The sequence below is a fragment of the Aedes albopictus genome, chromosome 2, assembly GCF_035046485.1.
Source record: "Aedes albopictus strain Foshan chromosome 2, AalbF5, whole genome shotgun sequence".
NCBI classification, from domain to species: domain Eukaryota; kingdom Metazoa; phylum Arthropoda; class Insecta; order Diptera; family Culicidae; genus Aedes; species Aedes albopictus.
Genome location: NC_085137.1, coordinates 230,856,205 through 230,882,131, shown reverse-complemented (window position 1 = coordinate 230,882,131; position 25,927 = coordinate 230,856,205). Strand labels below are relative to the sequence as shown.

Below are 25,927 nucleotides of genomic sequence, written 5' to 3'. Positions count from 1 at the left end.
ACATCCCAATGTTCTGGACCGCACCCAGTCTAATCCAGTCTTCCAATTCCAGATTCCGGCAGTGAATCGGGCTCGCACAAAAGTATGCGCGGCAAGGGACCCTCCGGACCGTCGGACGGCAAACCAACCCGGGTGCGAACGGTGCTCAACGAGAAACAACTACACACCTTAAGGTACGTATAACCACAACAAAGTCCTACTCCACCAAGACCGACCAACCGAAAGCACGAACCCATTCTCTCCGAAGGCAGAGGATGCGGCCAGGCCATAAAGTTTTATTGCACGCCCCATCGACGGACGTCGGCCGAGCTAAACGTTCCGTGCCGCCGCGTCGTTCATCTCCGTGTATAAAGAGACGAACGTGCTGATCACACCTTTTTGTCCTGGCTATAATCGTAATCTCCCTCGGACAAACTCCCTCTGGTATGAACAAAAAATACAGAGCATCTCACGTCAAAGCGACCGCGAGAGCAACCTGGTCCGAACAAATCGACCTTTTAGAAAGAGCGGTGGTTTTAGAACCAGTTCAATATCGTCTACGTGTTTGAATTCAATTCGTGATTATTATTATTCTTCTTTATTAACGCGATTTTTAGCCCTATGGTGATTTGATTCGGAAGTACTTACAGCTCAGAAACTTTTCTTCATAACATTTTTGTAGGCGCTTTTCGTTTATAATGACATGCGTTCCTGGTATTAGAAACACCTCGAGTTATGCACAATTACAATCTATTGTATACTTGGAGCAAGGACCACTTTTTTCCAATTCACCAAAAGTGGAAACAACGAGAAGTGTGTTGATGTGCGGTTCACAGGAGTGTTCTCTAGTAGACCGAGAACCCGTAGACAGTAGGTAAGTGCAAGAAAGTGCTTCTTGTTTGAGATGAATGTGTCGAAGTGGAGCAAAGTCAAAGATACCTTCGAGCGCTGCCGTGGGAGTTCAAGAGAACGCTCCAGACATCGCCATTAAGCACATACTTTGGAGATGGCCTAATTTTGATTGGATCGTTATCATTTCGCCCTTTTGCCACCACACAAGACATCCATAGGCCAATATTGGCCGTACAACAGTTGCGTAAATCCATTTTATATACCCCATTTTAGAACCCAAGTTGTACCAAAGGTTCGCCGGCATTGCCCGAAGGCCATGAAAGTTTTTTTCAAATTCTTAACTCAATGTGAGGTGTCCAGGAAAGCATGGAATAAAGAATGACTCCAACGTACTTTACCTCATCAGTCACATTGATTTCAGAATCAAAGAGACGCAGAGGTCGAGCGCCATTACGGTTTCGCCTTCCCGTGAAAAGAACAATAGAAGTTTTACTCGGATTTACTGAAAGGCCATATTCTTGACACCGAGCGCTTCACATCAGATCAAAAACGGTACTGATGCACATACCTTCTAACAATGTTAGTTAGTCGTCGTCAAAACCATAAAAGTTTCTTCAATAGCGTATCTGCTACGAGATTTCACAAAAGTGGTAACAAGACTCCCCCTGAGGGCATCCACAAACACTCAACTTCCTCATCGCTGCTTGACGCAAAATCGAAAAGAGATATCGGGTTTTGAGCATTTGATAAATTCAATTGGATATCATTGGAGATAAACCATGACTCCGTACGGCTTCCAATGGCATGGTATCCAAAGGCACTTCGCATTGTCAAAGACATCCTCGATATCTAAAAAAACACCGAAACAGGATTGCTTTTGAGCGAAGCCTTCTCGATATCGTAAACAACCTTGTGTGAAAGAGTCACAGTGGACTTACCAGATTGGCAGGCATATTGGTTCACATGAAAAGGCACGTTGACCAGATGCACATCACGAATGTGATGATTCACAATACGTTCTAAGCATTTCAGAAAAAAAGAGATCAAACTGATTGGTCTGAATCTGAAATTCTTTGCTTCGTAATACGACGCACGACCCACTTTCAGAATAAGCTTTACAGTAACATCCCACAAAGATTTGGGAATTTACAATGCAGCAAAACTGCAAATAAGTAGTTTTTTTTTTGAACATGTTTAAAATAATCAAATCGTTTCTGAAGCAACCTAGGGTGTACACAGCAAATAATTTTGTAATATCCAGGCGCGTAATTTCTGGTAATGTAGTCATTTTCGAACGTAATCTCACTCGGTTACATCGTTTTCCAACAATTATCACACTCACCATGCACACCCTGGTTGGCACCGGAAAGTATCAACAAACCCATTCCAGCAGATGCCTAGAAGCAGTATCATATTTATCACCTTCCTTCTAACTCGGTGAAATAGCTGAGAGGTAAGGGATATGCCTCACAATCAACGGATCAGTGTACGAATCCATCCCAATATTTTACTTATATATGATTCATCTAACGATTCGGCTCTAGCGATTGCTAGACCCACTCTCAAGCTGTGGCGGCTAATTTGTTGCATGAAAATGATGTAATTGTTTACATCACTTTTACGACGCGACTGATGTGCAGCGAAAATGATGTGATATCACAATTTTTTTTTTGCTGTGTATCCCATATGATCAGAAGTTTTCGATCAAAAAACGATCAATTCTGACTATACATGTCAATGGTTGCTCCTCCGTGATTGATCTGAACTGGTACCAGTTGCACTGTGATCCAACTGAATAAGGGGCTGGGACATTCCACTTATTCTCAAAGTGCAATTTTAGCAGCTCATGCATATTTGTTCAATAACGGCGCCGGCCAAGTCCTTATAGTCAGCTGGGAAGGGAAAGGAATGTTAGAGTGTACTGGTTGTTGCTATGTACTAGAGACCGAGAGCACTCTGCGTCCCACAACCCGCACGGACTGGGGTATTTGTTAGACGGAAAGGATGGGAGATCTGGGAGTCACCGTTGGGTCGGTGATGCGATCCATGGATAGGGTTATTTATAGTGTTCGTGATAGATTGTGTGGTGAATAAGGTGAATAAGGGTCAAGCGGCACAGCACGCTTTGGTTGCATAACTTATAGGCGTTATATATACACTGTGCTGTGAGTGGATGTTGGAAGGGAGGGAAACGACTTTTTTCAATTCGTTTCTGGTTCTAGCGATGGCTATGAACATATGAATATACATGAGTTGTATATGTAAAGAAGAGAGAGTGAGAGAAAGTGGATAGAAAGATACAAAGTAGGATGAAAAGGACGGGCCAGGGATTGAACCCATGACCTTCTGCATACGAATCAGAAGCGGTAGCCACTAGACCACCAAGCCCGTCATCCATATGATCAGAAGTTTTCAAAGGAACAAAGTCATTTAGTATCCACTCAATCGATTCTATAGTTACAATACTCCGCACCGAAGCCAGAGAATCATAATTTAAAAAAAAAAAAAAAGACATCAGGTTCATCCGAAGATGTAATATTCACACATCCGGGGAAGTGTGTGCTGAACGAAGTTCGTTCACTTGGAAATCCTTAGATTTCGCAAGGATTTTGTGGCCGTTATAGTTTTTCTTTCAATTCTAGCCAACTTAATATTATGCGATTAATAAAAGAACTAAAGAACATAGAAATTCAATAATATTATTAACATAATTATCTATCTTTTTCTTCTCGAAAACCACAATAACATTCGCCAATTATTTCTTTAAGAACACCACTTCAATCTTATCATAGAATTTTACCAAATAACAAGTATGGTTGAATGGCTGAATTTTGTGATTTTTATTCATGAAATACAAAAACTACTTGCCAAATTTACAATTCAAACAAATGTTATGTTAAGAGCAAAAATACCCTGGGGTTTCTATATGAGTTCCTTGAGGGTCACCATCAGAAATTCCTCCAGGTTAAAGTCCAGTTAAAGGGACTTTTCCAGGAATTTCTCCTCCGTTAATTCCTCCATGCTAGTCTTGCGGGCTTCCGATAATGATTGTTTCAGGGAATGTTCTTCTTCTTCTTATTGGCGTAACGTCCTCACTGGGACAAAGCCTACTTCTCAGCTTAGTGTTCAATGAGCACTTCCACAGTTATTAACTGAGAGCTTCCTCTGCCAATGACCATTTTGCATGTGTATATCGTGTGGCAGGCACGAAGATACTCTATGCCCAAGGAAGTCAAGGAAATTTCCTTTACGAAAAGATCCTGGACCGACCGGGAATCGAACCCGTCACCCTCAGCATGGTCATGCTGAATATCCGTGCGTTTACCGCCTCGGCTATATGGGCCCTTCAGGGAATGTTCCAAGAGCCGAATTGAGGAAACAGTACATGGAAGAAGACGATAGAAGAATAAACGAACTGTATGCACAAGGTTACCGTTGTAATTAGAACATGTAATCATTATTATGTAAATTGGCTCCGTTATGCTTTTAGGCGCATGCGCCTTTCGAATAAATATTTAAATAAAAAAATGTTCCAAGAAATGATTTAGGAGTTTCTCTCACTATTCCTTCAGAAATATTTAGAAATACTCTCATAGCTTCCTTCAAGGACTATAATATGGATTCCGGGAGTTTTCCTAGGATATCTTTAGAGGTTCCTCCAGGGGTATTTCCATTTCTTTTCCGTCTTTACAGCTTCCTCCAGAAATTGTTTATTTCAAGGATTCCTTCAGGTATTTCTGCAGGTATTCTTTTAAAAAAAAAAATTCAGGGATTTCTCCGTATATTCAAAACTTTAGCTAGAAATAGCTCCAATAATTCCACCTGGAATTATTCGAAGTGTTTCTGCAGGAATTTTTCCCAGGAATTCTTTCAGAAGATTTAACCAGATATCATTCAAAATGAATCCAGGATTTTTTAAAAATATTTTCTACAAAAAATCCTATAAAGAGCCCATAAAATATGTCTTGTCCAGAAATTATTGCGGACATGAATTCTTTCAGATTTTTTTTTTCAGCGATTCCTACAGAATTTCTTTCGGGAATTTGTTAAGAATTCCTAAGGAATTCCTCATGGGATTGCTTCAGAAATTCCTCCAGAGATTCACTCGGGAATTTCTTCTTTGATTGTTTCAGAAATAACTCCAGGTATTATTTCAAAAATTCCACAATGCCCAGAACTCTTCTTAGAATTCTTTCAGGATTTCTCCAAGAATTCTTTCTGGGATTTCTTTAGAAACTGCTCCTCGGATTCCCTCAGGAATCCTCCTGCGATTTTTCTTCGAAATTCATCCTGGCATTCCTTCAATGGTTCCTCCAGACATTCATCCAGCAGGGTTTTTTTCAGGAATTCCTATAGAGATTGCTCTAGAAATTCCTCTAGAGATTTCTCCAGAAATTTCTCTAGTGATTCCTCCTGGAGTACCTCTAGAGATTCCTCCAGGAATTCTTCCTGGGATTCCTCCAGGAATTCATCAAGAGAGTTCTTTAGGCATTCCACCTAGAATTTCTCCAAGGACTCTTCCAGGAATTTCTTTAGGAAGTACCTCAGGAGTTTCTCCAGGAATTCATCCAGGAATTACTTCAGAAATTTTTACAACAATTCCTCCAACAATTTGTTCAGAAATCCTTCAGGGAATCCATCAGAATTTCTTCCACGAATTTCTCCAGAATTTCCTCTAGGGATTTTCCCAGGGATTCCTCCAGGAATTTATTAATGAATTTCTTCTCTAGGAATGAAAATCCTCCCGGCATTCCTCCAGGACTTTCTCCATGCATTATTTCAGAAATTCCTCCAGACATACCCTTATGAATTCCCTCACGAATTTCTCCACGCATATCTCTAAAATTTCCTCCAGAAATTCCTCCATGAATTGCTTAAGGGATTCCTCCAGGAATTCCTCTATGAATTATCCTGGGATTTCCTCCACGAGTTTCACCAAGAATTCTCCCAGGGATTGCTCCAAGGACTACTCTAGGGATTCTTCCACAAATTGCTTCAGGAATTCGGGGATTTCTCCAGGAATTTGTCCAGGAATTCTTCTAGAGATTCCTCCATGAACTCCTCTAGAGATTCTTCCAGACATTCCTTCAGGAATTCTTCCAGGTATTACTCCATGCATTATTTCAAAAATTCCTACAGACTTTCCTCCAGGCATTCCTCCATAATTTCCTCCAGAGACTCCTCCATGAATTGCTTGAGGGATTCCGTTAGGCATTCTTTTAGATATTTCTCCGCAAATTTCTTCAGGGATTTCTCCAGGGCTTCTTCCAGGAATTTCTTCAAGGACTCCTCCAGAAATTACACCAAGGATTCCTCTGGAAATTACGCTTGGAATTCCTCCAGGACTTTCTCAAGGAATTTCTTCAGAAATTTTTACAGGCATTTCTCAAAAAAATCCCCTGGGGGTTCCTCCAGGCATTTCACCAAGAATTCATTCAGGAATTTTTGCAGAGATTCTTTCAGGCATTCCTCCAGGTATTTCTTCAAAAATTCCACCATGGATTCCTCCAAGAATTCCTTTAGGGCTGTCTCTAGAAATTCCTCCAGGGTTTCCTCCTAGAATTTCTCCTAGGATTGCTCCAGGACTTGTTTCAGAATTTCGTTCAGACATTCCTCTAGGATTTCCTCCAGGAATTGCTTCAGGGATTCCTCCAGGATATCCTCCAACGATTTCTCCAATAATTCTTCCAGGGATTTTTCCAGGAATTCTTCCAGACATTCCTTCACGGATTCCTCCTAAAACTCCTCTAGGAAATCTTCCAGAAATTCCTCCAGAGATTCTTCCGAAAAACAACCAGGGATTCCTCCAGGAGTTCCTCTAGAGATTCCTCCAGAAATTCTTCCAGAAATTCCACCAAGCATTCCTCCAGAAATTCCTCCAGAAACTCTTCTAGGAACTTCTTCTGGAATTTCCCAAGGGATTTGTTCAGAAATTTCGCCAGAAATTCCTCCAGAGTTTCCTTCTAGAATTGATCTAGAAATTTATCCAGGAATTCCTCCAAGAATGCCTCTAGAGATTTTTCTAAGAATTCCTCCAGGGATTCCTCCAGGGACTTCTCCAGGGTTTCATCTAGGGATTTAACCAGGAATTTGTCCAGAAGTGCCTCAAGGGATTTCTCCAAGATTTCCTCCAGAGATTCCTCCATGGATCGCTTCAAGGATTTCTCCAGGGTACCCTTCAGAGATTTTTCCGGGATTTTTTCCAGAAATTCCTCAAGAGTTGTCTTCAGAAATTTCTCCATGGATTCGTCCAGGAATTCTTTCAGAGATTCCTCCAGGAATTCTTGCAGGGATTCCCACAGCGATTCCTCCAGATATACTTATAGCCATTATAGCCATATAGCCATATAGCCATTCTTCCAGGAATTCTGACAGGGTTTCCCCCCATGGATTTCTAATGGAATTTCTCAAAGGGAGTTCTTTTAGGGATTGCTCCAAGAGTTCCCTATGGTGAGTTACGAATGTTTGGAAGATATTATAAAAAAAAATCATTGAGGACTCCAGAAGAAATAATTCACGTGTAAAGAAAAATCCTTAATCTTCCGGAAATTGGCCACCACTACCAGCACCATGCTGAATTGTGAAGAACAGTCGAGCTTTTAACAACATATTGTACAAAATACAACAAAGTGTCTGCTGAGGTGTTGTAGAATATAATATTATTATATTCAATTTCACCGTGTTATGTTTCGTTGTTAAAGCTAGTACGCATTGAGGAATTTGAACAAAAGTGCACGCGGCCTATCGCTTCAGAAAGATGCAGCCGCGGTTTTCACTCCCTGTTCACTTCATCCTTATGGGAAATAACATTGCGGCGTTTCCTACGGTGCGGCTGTTCCTTACGAAAACGATAGACCGCGTGAACTTTTGTGCAAAACCTCTTTTTGAAACATTTCAACGACCGCGCGGTGTTTTCGTTTCAAGAAATCTGACAATATAAATTTACTAAGGGTGCTCGCCCCCGCCCCCTCATTTACTGAAAAGCTGGCTACGTCCTTGATGAAGATTTATACTACTTATAAGCATTCTATCAAACTGAAGCCACTTGATTGCTTAAAAAAATATGTCCATGCTTAATGGCTTGCAGCCAAAAAAGCCCAAAATCGCATATTTTGCCCTGAAATTTGAAGTGTAGTATGCAATGACTTGTTTGGAAGCATCCGTAAGGGAAGGTTCATCATACGATAAATAAACCGAACAGAAGACGTATTTTCAACAACAACATCATCTGAAATAGCACATACATCTCTGGTAATAAGTTCAGAGTTGAGTGTAGCAACGATTGCGTTGTTGACAAGCACACATGCTCGAGGCATGACACGCGAGTTTGCTGTTTCATTTTTGCTGAAAATTGCACACACCGGGTTCGCAAGGTTTTCTAAATAGAGAATCTACTTACGAAACTAAGGTTCTTGAACTAAAGCCACTTGGGCTGTACCATTTTGCATAGGTCTGCAAAGATTGATCGTTGCTGTTCTTTTATGCTGAATTGATCTGAGCTATCCTAACCGTAGCCACTACCTAAACAACATTAAACTCTTTACAATCACAGCACGAACAAGAACAGCAGTAATAAAACCAGATTGGTTTCTATTGGAAAACATCGAAAGCGAGGATACGCAGAATACACTGTGTGATTCGCCCTTGTTCAGCCTAAAGTTTGAGGCTAAAGATGGGCATCTGGTTACTTGGAGAAACACAAAGTCCACTGGGCTATTGCTCCAGTTAGAGCAGTAAGGCCAAATACTATAGAGGGTGCCCTGGTATTCCACAGGTTCCTTTTGCGATCAAGTTTTTATTAGACCACCACCCACCTAACCATTCATTCCCAGGCACGGTAAGCGTTAAGCCGCATAACACCATGCATTAGGGGTCACCTGACTAGTGGACACCTGCCACTGAAACAGGCGGGTATTCTAAGCCAGATTAATCAATCGCTACTTCCACTACAGCTATCTACGCTGATCGGGAAAAGAAGTTAATATTGATGATCAACTGCAAACGGACCCGAAAAGCCGATCAGTGTGTAATCAATAAAGTAATAATCAGCACTTTTTATAGCATTGCCAATTAAGGAAGAGTGATACAATGATTCTAATAAGTTAATTCTACCGAAAACTTAAGACTGGTGTTAAAACATATATTGCTAACTTCAAGTTATTCAATTCAAGCAAAGACTTTTCTTTGATTGTCAAGTTGACTTAGTTAAACACTATAGCTTATACAATGCGAGAAACAAAACCTCTTCTGTCATTGAAAACTGTATGAAGTGGACAAACACAATTGTATCCATTTGGCCAAACAATTCTCCCAACCATGACTATGTTTGCCTATACCATTATCGCTTCCTACCAGCCTCGCTGGTTGGTTCTGAACAGCCCATCCACACACACAACACCCGTCCAGTCCACTCAACCTAAAACAACGGCATATCCTCCGCAGTGGCATCGTCATCGGCATCATCGTCACCTGGTCGGCCAACCCGGCTAGAAGATATGCATTTCTTGTGTCATGAGTTGCATCGCGCTAGCTGTCAAGACGAGTGCTGCATACAGTTTGCTAACAGGCGGCGCTTAAGTTCCGACCAGCAGGCACACCGTGAAAAATCATGACTTGGAATATCGATGGGGTTGGTTTACTTTTTGACGAAGTTGACTCTGTGTGTGCAACCCGTTTCCAACAACCAACGCACGGTGCATCATTAGTTGCGGTCAATAGGTGTCGTCCAGTCGTGACCAGCAGCCGTCACCGCCGTCAAAGTGCATTGACTGTTGACTTACAGCGAGTCCGCGAGAATGCTTAGAAATTCCGCTACCGTGCTACACACTACAGCTAGGTATGTAGCTATCAAGCGACGTCGTGCCATGCGATTCGATGCCCTTTTCTGCGAGATCTTTTACAATTAAAGAATAAATATGTACACAATTATTCATCTATTCAACACTGACGACCTACAGGTTATAGCCAAGAGAGGCTGTGGTGCATGGCGTTGACGACGACGACCGGTCGCACACGCGACTCCGTCTGCGCGCGACTAATTATAATTATTCAAATTACTCGCCTGCGATTCGCCATATCGGGGAAATTTTAGCATGGCGATAATTGAATCAACTGGTGCTAACAACTGCGTAACATCTTCGTTTCCTTGGGTTTTATTTCAGAACCTGCTACAATGCCAATCCCCGGCCGGATGCCCTGATGAAGGAACAGCTGGTCGAGATGACGGGCCTCTCACCACGGGTCATCCGGGTCTGGTTCCAGAACAAGCGGTGTAAAGACAAGAAGAAGACTATCCAGATGAAGCTGCAGATGCAACAGGAGAAGGTAATGGACAACTACATTCATTATTGTTGGTAGTGAAGCCCATCACCTGAACTCGACTAACCGATTGTCCGTATCGTGTCCCCCCCATCCCACACAGGAAGGTCGTAAACTCGGTTATGGCATGCAGGGAATCCCAATGGTTGCCAGCTCCCCGGTACGGCATGATTCTCCGCTGAACATGCACGGCCTGGAAGTGACCGCCTATCAGCCACCGTGGAAGGCCCTGTCGGACTTTGCGCTGCACTCGGACCTGGACAGCAACGGGGCGATCAACACCCACACGCCGGCGTTCCAGCATCTAGTCAATCAGGTAGGTTATAATGATTATTATTATAAGGTTATGGACTTATAATTTCAATTACGGATTTTTTAAGCCACAGGGCATAGAACGGAGAGTGCCAAAAGCCACTGCCTTCTCACTAAAGCATGCGTGCAAATTTATTCCTCTCCATTCAACCGCAGCAAAACCCAATTTATTAACAATTCAAATATTGCCGTTGATTTTATTCTTTTGGAAACGTTACTTCTCATTCTCAACCAAGAGAGGCAGAAGAGCACCGCCAAATTCAGTCGCATAGCGAGCAACATAAATAATACAGAAATTATAATATCTCCTGGATCTGTCTCCTTCTGGCGCGGAGTTGCTTCCTTTGAGTTGAACACTCACCTGCGCGCTTCCATGCACTGGCTATCTCGTTCTGCCGCGGATGAATGGTAGAAACATGGTTGCAGTTCAGCCTTCTCCGTGCATACCATGCCCACATGCCGCCTGACATCCGTATAGCGAGGCGTCCTCGCCTCTGCTGTGCCACGGGAAGGAAACCAACAAGGCAGAATACGTAAAATTCCGCAGTTTTTGTCGTTATTGGTGCGACTGGCTGCCACGCAGAGCACTTCAACAGACAAGAGCTACTGCTGCTGCTGCTGATGGGAGGATACGACGACAACCGCAGCCATATTAATCCGTAAAATATTTAAAACGAACGCATTCCTTTCGTTTGCGGAAGTTGGGATGCTCTAATTTCAGCGATAATGGAAAAGGTTTTTCCGCATTTGGAAGCTGATTCATTTCATTTATTTAGTATTACATCAAATTGAAGATAAAACTGAATCAACAATATTCCTCCATAATACACGGTTCTTGGCTGCCGTTCTCCATCCTCGGTCACGTCCGATGCTCGTCAAGTCACGCTCCACCTGGTCCGCCCATTGTGCTCTCTGCGCTCCACGCCTTCTTGTGCCAACCGGATCTGTCGCGAACACCAACTTTGCAAGGTTGTTGTCCGGCATTCTTGCAACATGTCCTGCCCATCGTATTCTTCCGGCTTTGGTCACCTTCTGAATGCTGGGTTCGCCGTAAAGTGCAGCGAGCTCGTGGTTCATCCTTCTCCGCCACACACCGTTCTCCTGCAACCGCCAAAGATCGTCCTTAGCACGCGCCGCTCGAAAACTCCGAGTGCTTGAAGGTCCTCCTCGAGCATGGTCCATGTCTCGTGTCCGTAGAGGACCACCGGTCTCATTATCGTTTTGTATACGGTGTATTTGGTGCGTGGATGAATCTCTTCAGAACGCAGCTTCTTCTGCAACATATAGTAGGCCCGACTTCTGCTGATGATGCGCCTCCGAATTTCACGGCTCACGTTGTTGTCAGCCGTCAGTAAGGATCCGGGGTAGACGAATTCCTCCACCACCTCGAAAGTATCCCTGTCTATCGTAACATTACTGCCCAGACGGATCCGGTCGTGTTCGGTTCCGCCTACCAGCATGTACTTTGTTTTTGAGGCATTCACCACCAGTCCGACCTTTGCTGCTTCGCGTTTCAGGCGGGTGTACAGCTCTGCCACCGTTCCAAATGTTCTGGCAATAATGTCCATGTCGTCCGCAAAGCACACAAATTGTCCTGTTTTTTGTGAAAATCGTTCCCCGGCTGTTGAGCCCGGCTCGTCGCATCACACCTTCCAAAGCGATGTTGAAGAGTATGCATGAGAGTCCATCACCTTGTCGCAGTCCCCGGCGAGATTCGAGTGAACTGGATAGTTCACCGGAAACTCTTACGCAGTTTCGTACACCGTCCAATGTTGCTTTAATCAGTCTAGTCAGCTTCCCAGGAAAGCCGTTTTCGTCCATAATTTTCCATAGCTCTGCGCGGTCGATACTATTGTATGCCGTTTTGAAGTCGATTAACAGGTGATACGTTAGGACCTTTCACGGCATTTCTGGAGGATTTGCCGTATGTTGAAGATCTGGTCCGTTGTCGACAAGCCGTCGATGAAGCCAGCTTGATAATTTCCCACTAATTGATTCGTTTTAAGTGATACACGACGGAAGATGATCTGGGATAGCACTGTGTAGGCAGCATTCAAAATAATGATCGCTCTGAAGTTCTCACATTCCAAATGGTCTCCTTTTATGTGAATGGGGTAGATTACCCCTTCCTTCCACTTCTCCGGTAGCTGTTCGGTTTCCCAGATCCTGACTATCAGCCGGTACAAACAGGTGGCCAACTCTTCGGGACCATCTTGATGAGTTCAGCTGCGATACCATCCTTACCAGCTGCTTTGTTGGTTTTGAGCTGGTGAATGGCATCCTTAACTTCCCTCAGCGAGGGAGTTGGTTCATTTCCGTCCTCCGCTGCACTGGCGTCGTCGTTTCCTCCGTTGCCGTGGGCTCCCGTGCCTACGCTCTCCACGCCGTTCAGGTGCTGATCGAAGTGCTGCTTCCACCTTTCGATCACTTCAAGTCCGTCCGTCAAGAGGCCTCCGTGCTTATCCCAGCATATTCCGGCTCGCGGCACGAAGCCGTTGCGGGATGCGTTGAGCTTCTTATAGAACTTCCTTGTTTCTTGGGAACGGCACAGCAGTTCCATTTCATCACACTCCACTTCTTCATGGCGGCGCTTTTTCTCCCGAAAGAGGTGGGTCTGCTGATTCCGCTTTTGTTTGTAACGTTCCACGTTCTGTCGGGTCCCTTGCTGCAGCATTACCACCCGCGCTGCTTTCTTCTCCTCCAAAGCAGTTCTGTACTCTACGTCGAACCCTTCGTTACGTTGACGCCGTTCAACGTACACCGATGGTGCTCTCGGCTGCGTCGTTGATGTCTGCTTTAACTATGCTCTAGCAGTCCTCTAGAGGACTGCGTTGCCTTGAGATTCTGCGTATTTGCTGAGCCGACATCCGGTGGCTTTAGTCGTTCTAGGTTATGCCAAAGCGATCGCCGCTACCATATATTGTTTAATGACGGAAAGCTTTGGACAAGATTTGATCATCACCAGGTAGTGATCGGAGTCGATGCTAGCGCCACGATAGGTCCTGACCTCGATAATGTCGGGGAAATGCCGGCCGCGATCAGAACGTGGTCGATTTGCGATTCCGTCTGCTGCGGTGATCTCCAGGTGTAACGATAAGGAAGCCTGCGGTGGAGAAAGGTGCTTCGTATGGCCATGCTCTTGGAGGCGGGGAAAACAATGAGTCGTAGGCCGTTTTCGTTCGTCAGCTGGTGGGCGCTAAACTTTCTGAAACTGAACTATGAAACGTTCGCACCATGGATTTTTTTCCCAAGGGGTGTCAGGGAGTTTTAAGGGGTTTTTTATTTATTTTTTCATCAGAGAACTTAATCTTACTGCTAAGTTTTCACACGTTTTTAAGGGGTTTATAGGGAAGTTTTAGGAGGTTTTACATGATTCTCAGGGGTGTTTTTGTTGGTTGGACAGGGGGTCTCAGGGGCATTACGGGGCTTTCTTTGGGGTTTTTGGGGCATTACAAGGGCGCTACTAGGAATTGGAGGGAGGTTTCAGGGTCAATAAGCACATTTTAAGGGCGTTACAAGGGGTTTAAAGGAATTTCAAAGGGGTTTTTGGAGTCAACGGGGCTTCAAAGGATTCTTAGTGGAATTTAGAGGTCGTTACAGAGTGTTAAGATGGTTTTTAGAATCGTTAAGGGGCATCTCAAAGACGTTTCATGGAGTTGTAGAGTATTTCAGGGGGGCTTACCGTCCCTGGAAATCCCTTGAACTACAGATATCCCCTGAAACTGCCTCATAACGTTTATAACGCACCTGCAACCCTCCGAATCTATTGCAGGACGCGATGTGCAGTGAGGACACGAACTCGTAACGGTTGAACAAAAGCAAGCTTCATTGTCGTGCGAACTGGTTTGAGTTTGAGTTTAGAAAGACTCTGTTAGGAAAAATAACAAGGTGGTTGCTACGTTGGTAACAGCTGGGGTCCTGGGGAGTTTGCTACTACGTCAATACCCCTTCTCAATCGGTCATTCGCAGCATAGTTTGTTCACCTAATCATTTCCGTTCCATCGGCTTCATGAACATATCTTGAAATGTCATGGTTTCTGTAGAAATGCCTTCACCACTAGTATGGCATTCCATCATAGTGTTTGACCGTTTGTGTTCGACAATAACGGCTCAACAACTTCCGGATTACTCGTGAAGCACCACACGTTGTTCTTCACAATGGATTGAAGCTTCTTCTCCACCGCTTTCAGCTGCACATACCGATCAGGTCGGTTATTTATCTCTGCAAACGTCTCATGACGCATCTAGTCGGATAATTATTATTATTATTATTATTTATTTACGACACTTTACCTAAAAGTGAGCATTCGTGTCGGGTTATGGTCGGATAAGGCTGCCAGAAATTGTTTCGCTTTTACGAGCATCGAGCTCGCCGTAAAAAACTATATTCTCTTCTCGTCATTGTCAGTACTTCTGGGCAGAATTCAGGCCCGGATTAAGGATTGTGGGGGCCCGGGGCCCGCGGGGATGTGGAGGCCCCTCGGAGAGATGACCAAAAATGTTTTTCCTTATTTTCAGTACAGTACTTGAGTAATATGAAAAATAAAGCTAGTGTTAGTAACCAAAAAAGGTTTTGTAGGGGCCCCTAAAATGTGGGGGCCCGGGGCCCGGGCCCCCCCGGCCCCCCCTTAGATCCGGCCCTGGCAGAATTACATTTTCGGGTTGGGTTTCGTCTCCTGATTAGTCTTCGTCTTCTGATTGGGCTTCGACGTCTCCCTCTTGTTCGAAAGGGAACCGGACTAACGACGGTACATCTATTTCGCAGGTCATCGCATTCATTCCTTGTTCCAGATTCAGCCTCACACGCTTTGGCACAGCAGTCCTCAATAAACAGTTTGATCTCGTAAATGTCTCGTTTTAGGTATCCAGTTACCAGCATGCTTCCATTTTTCTTCAAAACTGCTATGTCACTAGGAAATAGAACATCGAATTCATCCTCTGTCATTTTCTTGACCATCGTCAGATTCTCCCTTAGACCCGGCACAAGCAGAACGTTCTTGATGTGGAATGGCACGTTCTGATTGTTTACACCATTAATTTCCCCGACCCTCTGGACTAGCATAACTTGTCCTCTTTTCGCAACCTTGATTTCCACAGGAACGCTGCAACTGGAATCTAGCTTGAAAACGGTCCTTTCTGTCCTCACGGGGGGTCTAACGTCCATCATAAAACTTACTTACTTTACCGATCAGGCTAAGGCCGGGGTGGCCTCTGCTGTACATAGTAGCCGTCTCCATTCCACTCGGTCCATGGCTGTTTGTCTCCAGTTCCGTACTCTGCGTAGGGTCCGCAGATCGTCCTCCACTTGGTCGACCCACCTAGCTCGCTGCGCTCCACGTCTTCTTGTACAGGTCGGATGACTCTCGAGAACCATTTTAGTCGGGTTGCTATCCGACATCCTGATAACGTGACCCGCCCCCCGTAGCCTCCCGATTTTCGCGGTATGGACGATGGTTGGTTCTCTCAGCAGCTGATGCAGCTCGTGGTTCATTCGCCTTCTCCAAGTCCCGTCTTCCATCTGCACTTCACCGTAGATGGTACGCGACACTTTCTGTTCGAAAACTCCAATTGCGCGTTGATCCTCTGCACGTAGAGTCCATGTTTCGTGTATACGGCGAACTTTGTTCGATCGTAGAGTTCTGCGGAATCAAAGCAGCAGAGGTGTTGAGGTCAGCGGTCATCAGTCAGCCTAAGTACACGAATTCTTCAACCGCCTAGATTTTATTACCGTCGATAGAAATTCAGGGTGGCGGGCGCGGTAATTCTTCCCTAGAGCCTTTTGCCATCATGTACTTTGTTTTCGACACATCAATGACTGATCCGATTCGTCTGCCTTCATTCTTTTGTCGGATGTACGTTTCCGCTACCATCTCCAATTTGCGATCTATAATATCAATATCATCAGTGAAACCAAGCAGCTGAACGGACCGTAAAAATTGTTCCACTCGTGTTTATCTCCACTCTCTTCATTACACCCGCTAAGGCAATGTTAGCCTAGTGGTTAAGGCTATGGATCGCCAATCCGGAGACGGCGGGTTCGATTCCCGTTCCAGTCGGAAAAATTTTCTCGACTCCCTGGGCATAGTGTATCATTGTACTTGCCTCACAATATACAAATTCATGCAATGGCAGGCAAAGGAAGCCCTTCAATTAATAACACTGTGGAAATGCTCAAGGAACACTAAGTTGAAGTTAGGCAGGCCAAGTCCCAGTGGGGACGTAGAGCCATTAAGAAGAAGAAGAAGAAGAAGGCAATGTTAAACACCTAACACGAAAGATCATCACCTTGCCGTAACCCTCTGCGGGATTCGAAGGGTCCCGAGAGTGTCCCTGATACTCGAACTACAAACGCACATCACTCGATCCATCGTCGCCTTGATCAATTGTATCAGTTTATCCGAGAATCCGTAATTGTGCATAATCTGCCATAGCAGGTCTCGATCGATTGTATCTACGCCGATTCGATGAACAATTGATGTGTGGGCACGTTGTATTCGCGGTATTTCTGCAACACCTGGCGTATGCAAACATCTGGTCCATTGTAGCGCGTTCATATATGAATCCAGCCTGATATTGCCTCACGAACTCTCATACTCTCATACTACTACCTTCCGTCCATTCCTCCGGTAATACTTCTTCCTCCCAAATCTTAATAATGACCCAGTGTAGTGCTCTCACCAGTGCTTCTCCACCGTATTTTAGAATCTCGCTTGGTAGTCGATCTGCTCCAGCGACTTTGTTGTTTTTCAACCGGCCTACCGCCTCCTCCATCTCTTGGAGGTTAGGGGCTGGAAGACTTTCGTCCTGCGCACGTACTCCTATATCTTACTACGCCATCTTCGGTGATTGTAACGTCGCCATTGAGGTGCTCATCGTAGTGCTGTCGTCATCTCTCAACCACTTCACGCTCCTCGTGCTTGTCTCGGCCCATGTCGGCTTGTGGTACGAAGCCTCTGCGCGAGCGGTTCAGCTTCTCGAACAACTTCCATGTGTCCTTAGCGCGGTACAGCTCTTCTATCGCTTCGCAATCTCGTTCTTCCTGCTGGCGATTCTCCTTCTGAAAGACTGAGTTCTGCTTGTTTCGCGCCTAGCGTGCCTCATTCGCCCTCGAACGATGTTGCAACACTCTCGCCCATGCTGTATTCTTCTCGTTTTTTTCAACTGTTCACATTCGCCGTCCTACTAGTCGTTTCTGTGATTCGGAGTCGCGAAGCCTACTGCTGCAGCCGAGGCACTACCTATGGCGGATCGGATATCCCTCCAGCCATCTTCAAGTGTAGCTGCGCCAAGCTGCTCTTCCGTTGGTAGGGCCACTGCTAGCTGCTGCGCGTAGTCTTGAGCCACTTCTACGTTACGCAGCTGCTCAATGTTGAGCCGAGACTTTCGGCTTCCACGCGTGGTAATAACCGTCGGAAACCACGTTTTGAGAGCATGCATACAGCAACTTGGTAATGATTCGAATCTATATTCGGTATATGCGGACATTGGTTACACCCGAGAAGAATTTACCGTCGATTAGAACGTGGTCGATTTGGTTTTCGGTTTGATGGTCGGGTGACTCAGGTGGCTTTGTGGATATCTTTGCGGGGGAAGAAGGTGCTTCGGATTACCATTCCAAGGGAGGCTGCAAAGCTTACGCATCGCTGGCTGTTAGTATTCAATACATTCCCAGTTGTGCATTCGGACGAGTCGGACGTGTGCTCCGTATCTCACCACGCGATAGACCTCGTATAAGTGGAGTTTTTTCCCCCGCAAGTGCGGAAGGTTTTTTATATCGTACGTTTTCCTGCTTGTGCGAAGTGTAGTGTCGCAAGGTGGTATCCAGCGCAACCCGGGAAGCGAGGTGCTTGCATCATCGTACATCAAAGAAGAAGCATCGCATCCAAGAAAGTCATCTTTATCGCCATCATCAGCCCCTCCGTCATCGAAGAGGACGGCGGCGACGGGTGCGAAGGCAGACGCGACGGACAGCTTTACCATCGACCTGCCTGTGATAAATATCTACCTGCTTCGGTCAGATAAGTATCACTCTTTCGATACACTCTTTTGTCCGCCCAATTTGTTTTGATCGCTTTTGTCTATTGTATCCCCAGTCCACATTCGACCACGTGTTTTTTTTTGACATCCATAACAGTGGTTCCCAAACTACTGTATACGGGTAAGGGTGTACAAACTGTAAATAACAGAACAATTTTTTTTTTGTTTTTTTTATTAGCTATTTTTTCTTTTTTTTTCAATACCGTTTTTTTGCATCCTACAGGGTGCGCTAAAATAAACATAAGAATTGAATTCGTATATTATTAGTACAAGTTTTTTTTTTTTTGCTTTATTGTTTTTCTATATATTATTAACTTTGTTTGGTTTACAAACCAAACAGTTGTCGTCCTAAGGAAGAAAGTGCACTGTAAATACTTTAAGGTTTTTCTCTTCCTCTTTTGCACTTTTGAGTTATTTTCCATAAATTTGTTTCCACATGGACGATTCGATTGGAGGCGAAACGCCTCCTAATGATATCATTGCTCGTACGCGGTTTTATCAGCCATCTTCGCCTGGACCTTGGGTTGTCTATTTCCGGCGCAAATGCAAACCATTGAATATGCTTTCGATTTCTCGAGAGCTGACGCGTAAGTATCCTGGGACCGTTATTCACCAAGTGAAAGCATCCAAGCTGCGTGTTACCGCACCTAGCTACAAAGCAGCAAATGAAATTGCTCAACACGAAGCGTTTACTGTTGAATACGCCGTCTATGTGCCAGCACGAGAAGTGGAGGTGGAGGGGAAGATCCTCGACGAAATGCTGACATGTGAGGACATCAAGACCGGTTTTGGTCGATTCAAAAATAGGTCAATTCCTGATGTGGCTATCCTAGACTGTAAACGCTTATCTAAGGTTTCCATGGAAGGAAATAAAAAGGTGTACTCGCCTTCAGCGTTTTTTCGAGTGACTTTTCCAGGTTCCGTCCTCCCGGAATTTGTTGTAATTGATGGTGGTTTTTACCCAGTGCATCTTTTTAGGCCGAAGGTTTTTAATTGTACCAAATGCAAGCAGTTTGGTCACAGTGATAGCTTTTGCGACAACAAGCCCCGTTGTGGCAAATGCAACCAAGCTCATTTGGAGGACTCTTGCACACAGGAAGCGGAAAAATGTAGCTACTGTGGCGGAGATCCACACGACTTGCAAGTTTGCCCGGCTTACAAAAGACGCATTCGAAATGAGAGTCGCTCTATCATAAAGCGCTCCAAACAGACATATGCGGAGATGGTGAAATCTTTTAAAACACCAGATTCCGTGTCTGAATCAGCTGTCCCAGTTGAAAATCCCTATCAGGAGTTGTCTTCCGATGATCAGGACGATGGCGAAACTGATGAGGGTGGATCTCTTTCGGAGGTACACGCACCTGGAAAAAGGAAGTCATCATCTTCCCCGGGATTGCGCCGAAAGGTCTTTTTAAAGTCTTCCCTCAAAAGTTTGCCTAATGTTAAAGGAGACGGGGTAAACTTAAAAACTCCGAAGAATCAGGTTCCTTCAGCTTCAGATCCATGTTGTAGCAAGAACCTGTCACCCCCATCTCCGCCTGTTAAATACACTTCAAAGAGAAATAATCGACAAGGTAGCAAGAAAAAAGCTACCAAAGTTCCTCGCAGTTCAAACAAGCCTCCTAGACCCAAGCGAGGACTGTTTACTTTTAGGGTTCTCGTGGATCGCTTATATGATGCCCTCAGCCTTCCAGAAACATTTAGAGGCATTATTGATATGTTTATACCTACAGTAGAAGAATATCTTCGGAATCTGACACAATCATGGCCCCTCCTTGCTGCGATCATATCTTTCGATGGATAATTCATCAAGTGAGGTACAAGACATGATCACTGTGCTACAGTGGAACTGTCATAGTCTAAAACCTAAATTAGACCTGTTTAAGTTTTTGATTCACAACTCTGATTGTGATATATTTGCCCTTTGTGAAACATGGCTTTCTTCTGAAGATGAACTCAACTTCCACGATTTTAACATTATACGCCAGGATAGAGATGACCATTATGGGGGAGTTCTTTTGGGGATCAAAAAGACTTACTCATTTTATAGAATTCCAATCGCGACTCATCCTGGCGTAGAAATCGTCGCTTGCCAAATAAACGTAAAGGGTAAAGAACTTTGCGTAGCTTCCGTTTACATTCCTCCAAGAATTTCAATTAACCGCCGTCATCTTTGGAATGCGGTTTCTGCACTATCACATCCAGTTTTAATTCTGGGTGATATGAACGCGCATGGTACAGGGTGGGGCGAACCATATGACGATAATAGAGCGGCCGTTTTCTATGATTTGTGCGACGATTTCAATTTGAACATTTTAAATACAGGTGAAGTGACACGTATTGCATCTGACGGCAAAGAAAGCCGTCTCGACCTATCACTGGGGTCAAGTTCACTATCATTCGATTGCTTGTGGAAGGTAATCGAGGATCCTCATGGTAGTGATCACTTACCCATTATAACCACCATAAAGCATAATAGTGAAAGGTCAGACCATCCAATTCAGGTTCCTTTTGACCTCACAAGGAATATCGATTGGCAAAAGTATGCAGAAGCGGTATCTTTTGGCGTCGAATCATTCAATCCCCTCCCACCTTTGGATGAGTATCGATTCCTGTCTGAACTGATATATAAGAGTGCATTAGAATCACAAAAACGACGTGTTCCAAGTGCAACCTTCAAAAGAAGACCAGCCACACTAGGCTGGGATGATGATTGCACCCAGTTGTATCTTAAAAAATCTGATGCTTTCAAAACTTTTCGTAGGCACGGTACCTCAGATCTTTATCAAGAGTACGCAAAGCTCGAAAGACAGTTGAGAAACCTGCTGAAAGCGAAGAAGCGTAGTTATTGGCGACACTTCATTGAGGGTCTCTCAAGAGAAACTTCAATGACAACGCTTTGGAGAGTGGCTCGCAACATGCGAAACCGCTCTTCTTCTAATGAGAGTGACGAATACTCCAACCGTTGGATATTCAGCTTCGCGAAAAAGGTCTGCCCAGACTCAGTCCCAGCACAACCGATTTCTTGGGAAACATCCCCAAGAGACGGTTCTCTGGACAGACCCTTCACTATGCTGGAACTTTCTATGGCTCTTCTTTCATCAAACAATTCCGCTCCGGGACGCGATATGATCAAGTTCAATCTTCTAAAGAATCTCCCAGATATCGCGAAAAGACGATTACTGGACCTGTTCAACTCATTCATGGAGAACAACATCGTTCCGCATGAATGGAGACAGGTCAAAGTAATAGCTATTCAAAAGCCTGGTAAACCAGCGTCTGATCATAATTCATACCGCCCAATTGCTATGTTATCATGTTTAAGGAAATTGTTAGAAAAAATGATCCTATCACGACTCGATCATTGGGTCGAATCGAATAACTTGCTTTCAAATACACAGTTCGGGTTTCGCAAGGGCAAAGGAACAAACGATTGTCTAGCGTTGCTTTCAACAGATATTCAACTGGCCTTTGCGGAAAAGGAGCAACTGGCTTCAGTTTTCTTGGATATTAAGGGCGCCTTTGATTCAGTTTCCATAGGAATATTGTCAGAAAAACTGCACAATACTGGACTTCCAGGAATTTTAAATAATTTCTTGTATAATTTGTTGTCAGAAAAACACATGAGCTTCAATCTCGGACAACTGACAACTTCCAGAATTAGTTACATGGGTCTACCCCAAGGCTCATGTTTAAGTCCCTTGCTTTATAATTTTTACGTGAAAGACATTGATAGTTGCTTGGAAGGACAATGCACGCTAAGACAACTTGCAGATGATGCTGTGGTTTCTCTAAAAGGTCCACATGCAGAAATGTTGCAAAGACCATTGCAAAATTCTCTAAATAATCTGTCAATCTGGGCAAGAGATTTAGGGATCGAGTTTGCTCCGCAAAAAACTCAATTGGTTGTGTTTTCTAGAAAGCGGAACCCAGCCCAACTGAAACTCAATCTTTTGGGAATAGAAATCGACCAGTCTTTGACTTCGAAATACCTTGGGGTCTGGTTTGATTCAAAAGGCACTTGGGGTACCCAAATCAAGTATTTGGTGCAAAAATGTCAACAAAGGATCAATTTTCTACGCACAATTACCGGAACATGGTGGGGTGCTCACCCGGAAGACCTCATAAAACTTTACAAAACGACTATTCTCTCTGTTATTGAGTATGGCTCTTTCTGCTTCCACTCAGCAGCAAACTGCCACCTAATAAAGTTGGAACGAATTCAATACCGTTGTTTGCGTATTGCTCTCGGCTGTATGCACTCAACGCATAATGCGAGCCTAGAGGTCCTGGCAGGGGTGAAACCTCTCCAGAACCGATTCTGGGAGCTCTCGCTAAGGTTACTTATCAAGTGTGGAGTGAGCAACACACTTGTCATTGAAAACTTCGAAGAAATGCTCAGTCTGAACACTCAATCAAAATTCATGAGAATCTATCTGTTCTACATGTCATCTGACATAAGCCTACCAAGTTATAATCCTCCCCGTGTACACTTCACTAATGACAGTTCCTCTGTTAAATACGATCTGTCCATGAAACAAGCTGTTCATGGAATACCAGATCAACTTCGATGTATATCTATTCCTCGCATTTTTAACGAAAAGTACCAACATGTCAATTCCTGTAAGAGATTCTTCACTGATGGGTCTCGCATAAATGGATCCACTGGTTTCGGTGTCTTCAATGAAAATTTTACCGCCTTCCGCAAACTTCAGGAACCTTGTTCGGTTTATGTTGCTGAGCTGGCAGCAATCAACTTCGCTTTGGGGATGATTTCCAACATGCCCGTAGACCATTTCTTCATCTTCTCGGATAGCCTTAGTTCGATTGAGGCACTCCGGTCGATGAAACCTGTAAAACATTCATCTTACTTTCTTACAAAAATAAGGGAGCAGATGGGTGCACTGGTCGAAAGATCATACAAGATTACCTTTGTATGGGTCCCCTCACATTGCTCAATTTATGGCAATGAGAAGGCGGACTCTCTCGCAAAGGTGGGCGCACAGGAAGGTGAGATCTATGATAGAAGAATTTCACATGATGAATTTTTCCATTTTGTTCGCCAGAGTTCTCTTCAAAGTTGGCAAAATGATTGGCGAGATGGCCAGCTGGGACGGTGGTTACATTCCATTATTCCTAATGTTTCTTTGCGAGTGTGGTGGTATGGTCTGGATGTAAGTCGCAATTTCATTCGCGTGATGTCAAGACTTATGTCCAACCATTACTCGCTAGACGCGCATTTACACAGGATTAACCTCGCGTTGAGCAATGTTTGTACTAAGTGCGGTTCCGGTTATGATGACATCGACCACGTAGTTTGGCAATGCCCGGATAATGACGCCTCCAGAGCGCTACTTTTGGATACCCTTGAGGCCCGAGGTAGACAACCCTTTGTTCTTGTGAGAGATGTGTTGGGGACCCGCGATGTCACATACATGGGATGTATTTTCGACTTTCTTCGCTCTGCTGGTATAAAAGTTTAATTTGCTTGTGTTTTCTTCTCCAGTTTTTTTTTTTTTTTTCTCTGTTTTGTCCTCTTTGTGTTACCAAGCTGCTCCTGGCCATCCGGAAAACCAAGTCCCACAACAAGTTGGTACCAACACCACAAGGCACCGAATACGCTAGCAAGATGCGATTTACCCCCGGATGAGCAGCAGTGAAACCTTTGGCCCAATCCTTACCCTGTCCATCCCTCAAAATGTGACCTTCTAACCTCGAGCTGCCACGAGTACCCTGGCTTCCACCCATTACTAACAGATATCATTAAAAAGTTATTACTCTGTATAATGTATACTATTAAGTACAAAGAAAGATCCTCGGCTCCGTAAAGCGTTATACGCGATTGAGCCCCAAATAAATGAACTAGATAAAAAAAAAAAAAAAAAAAAAGTATTCAATACGGCGTGCAGGCTGTTTCGCCCGATTACCGGTCTGTACATTTTCTGCATACCTACCTGCGCGTTCTCTGCATTCCTACCTGCGCGTTCATGACGCCGACAACAATTTTCACGTCACGCGGAAAGTAACCATACGTAGAACGTGCAGCTCTGGTAAATGGTATAATTTTCCTTTAAATGTTTTAATTGATATTACTCCGTGGACTTTCGCTTACTATATGCTATTCAAGTAGGATTCACCCATGATAGCTCTGTACCAAATTCAAAAGAAAATATTACGATCATGCCAAACTTACCTAACAGCATTTCCCTTTTCCGTCTTCCCCAGATGCACGGTTACGATGTCGGTGGCGGCGGTGGTATGCAGCAAATGCCCGCCCAGGGACAGGGACCACCGATTGCCTCCCACATGGACATGAGTGGGCACCACCATCCGGACAGTACCGATTCCTATGTGACATATCTGGAAAGTGACGACAGCATGCAGGGAAGCCCGTAAACGCCCCCCAAAGGTGGATGGGTTTCATCAATACTACTAACTAGTGTGATCTGTGCCCCGTTTGAAAATCAAAATTTTATTTTTGAAGGCGTGTCTTCATGCCAGCCAAGGAAAAGAAAATTTGATAAATGCCAGGTTTAGTTTTAGATTTTTTTTGCTCGCGGTTCCTACAGAACATGAAAACATCCTATTCAATGGATGGCAGATAGGTGGCAATGATTTAGTTTAGAATATAGGAAGGTCCATTAGTTTAGCACGTTTTACGTGCAGGCAACGATATTAATTTAACTTATTTCAGTAACACCCCCCACTGAGATTGATTCTGTTGATAGCCTCAGAAATCTAGCCAATCGTACTTTTTATTTGTTAGTTCGTTTGTTTGTCGCAGTTTTTAAAAAGGACGACTTTTTTGTTTCTCTGTAAATATTGTACTATAGCAAGAAAAAAATCGAAAAAAGAACACTTAAAAATATCAGAAGGGCATTTTCCTCTCTTGCTGATGGTTAGCCTAATCAAATTCAAAGTTACAATGGTCTCCATAAGTGTTAAGGTTTTAATTTGTAAAGCAATTCATCTCGTCTGTAAATAGCTCTTTTTAATTTATCACACCAGCAAGCAACACCCGAATCCACAAAAATCTAGAAAGTGTGGTATATGACAGTAGAATATAAAGAAATGAAATCAAGCTTAACTATGTTTTACGAGAGAAAAAAAAGTCGCTATATGGAGATGTAGGGAAATTGATTGTAATATAGAAATGAATCACTTTTGAGATTTAGTCGATGGAGGTAGTCCATCTCTTGAGAAAGAATGCAATGAAATTAACGCAAACTCTGTATGATACAAACCATTATTGATTGTATGGAAGAATAAATTAAACCGATTAAAACTCATCAATTTTAATCTGACGAATGCGTTTTATTTGAAGAAAGAACATGACCAAGCCAGCCAGAATTATAAATTATTGTAAAACACTTTTTATAACATTTTTTAAGCAGCCATTTTTAACTTTTGAAAGCAGCTGGTCAGGATG

The 25,927-nt window shown here is 43.9% G+C and overlaps 1 protein-coding gene across 1 annotated transcript; it reads left to right on the top strand.

Annotated features, from left to right (window-relative positions):
* LOC134287960 (insulin gene enhancer protein isl-1-like) lies at positions 1 to 25,927 on the top strand. Its single transcript, XM_062851317.1, has 4 exons — positions 1 to 173; positions 9,993 to 10,155; positions 10,253 to 10,465; positions 24,724 to 25,927. Exons 1-4 carry the CDS (start codon positions 85 to 87, stop codon positions 24,892 to 24,894), a joined length of 636 nt encoding a protein of 211 aa, XP_062707301.1. The 5' UTR covers positions 1 to 84; the 3' UTR covers positions 24,895 to 25,927.

Bases quoted from the DNA above. Each gene is read 5' to 3' on its own strand.
- LOC134287960 (XM_062851317.1), top strand. From the start codon at position 85: ATGCGCGGCAAGGGACCCTCCGGACCGTCGGACGGCAAACCAACCCGG. The intron at 10,156-10,252 runs GTAATGGACAAC...CATCCCACACAG, and splicing joins TGCAGATGCAACAGGAGAAG to GAAGGTCGTAAACTCGGTTA. The intron at 10,466-24,723 runs GTAGGTTATAAT...CGTCTTCCCCAG, and splicing joins TCCAGCATCTAGTCAATCAG to ATGCACGGTTACGATGTCGG.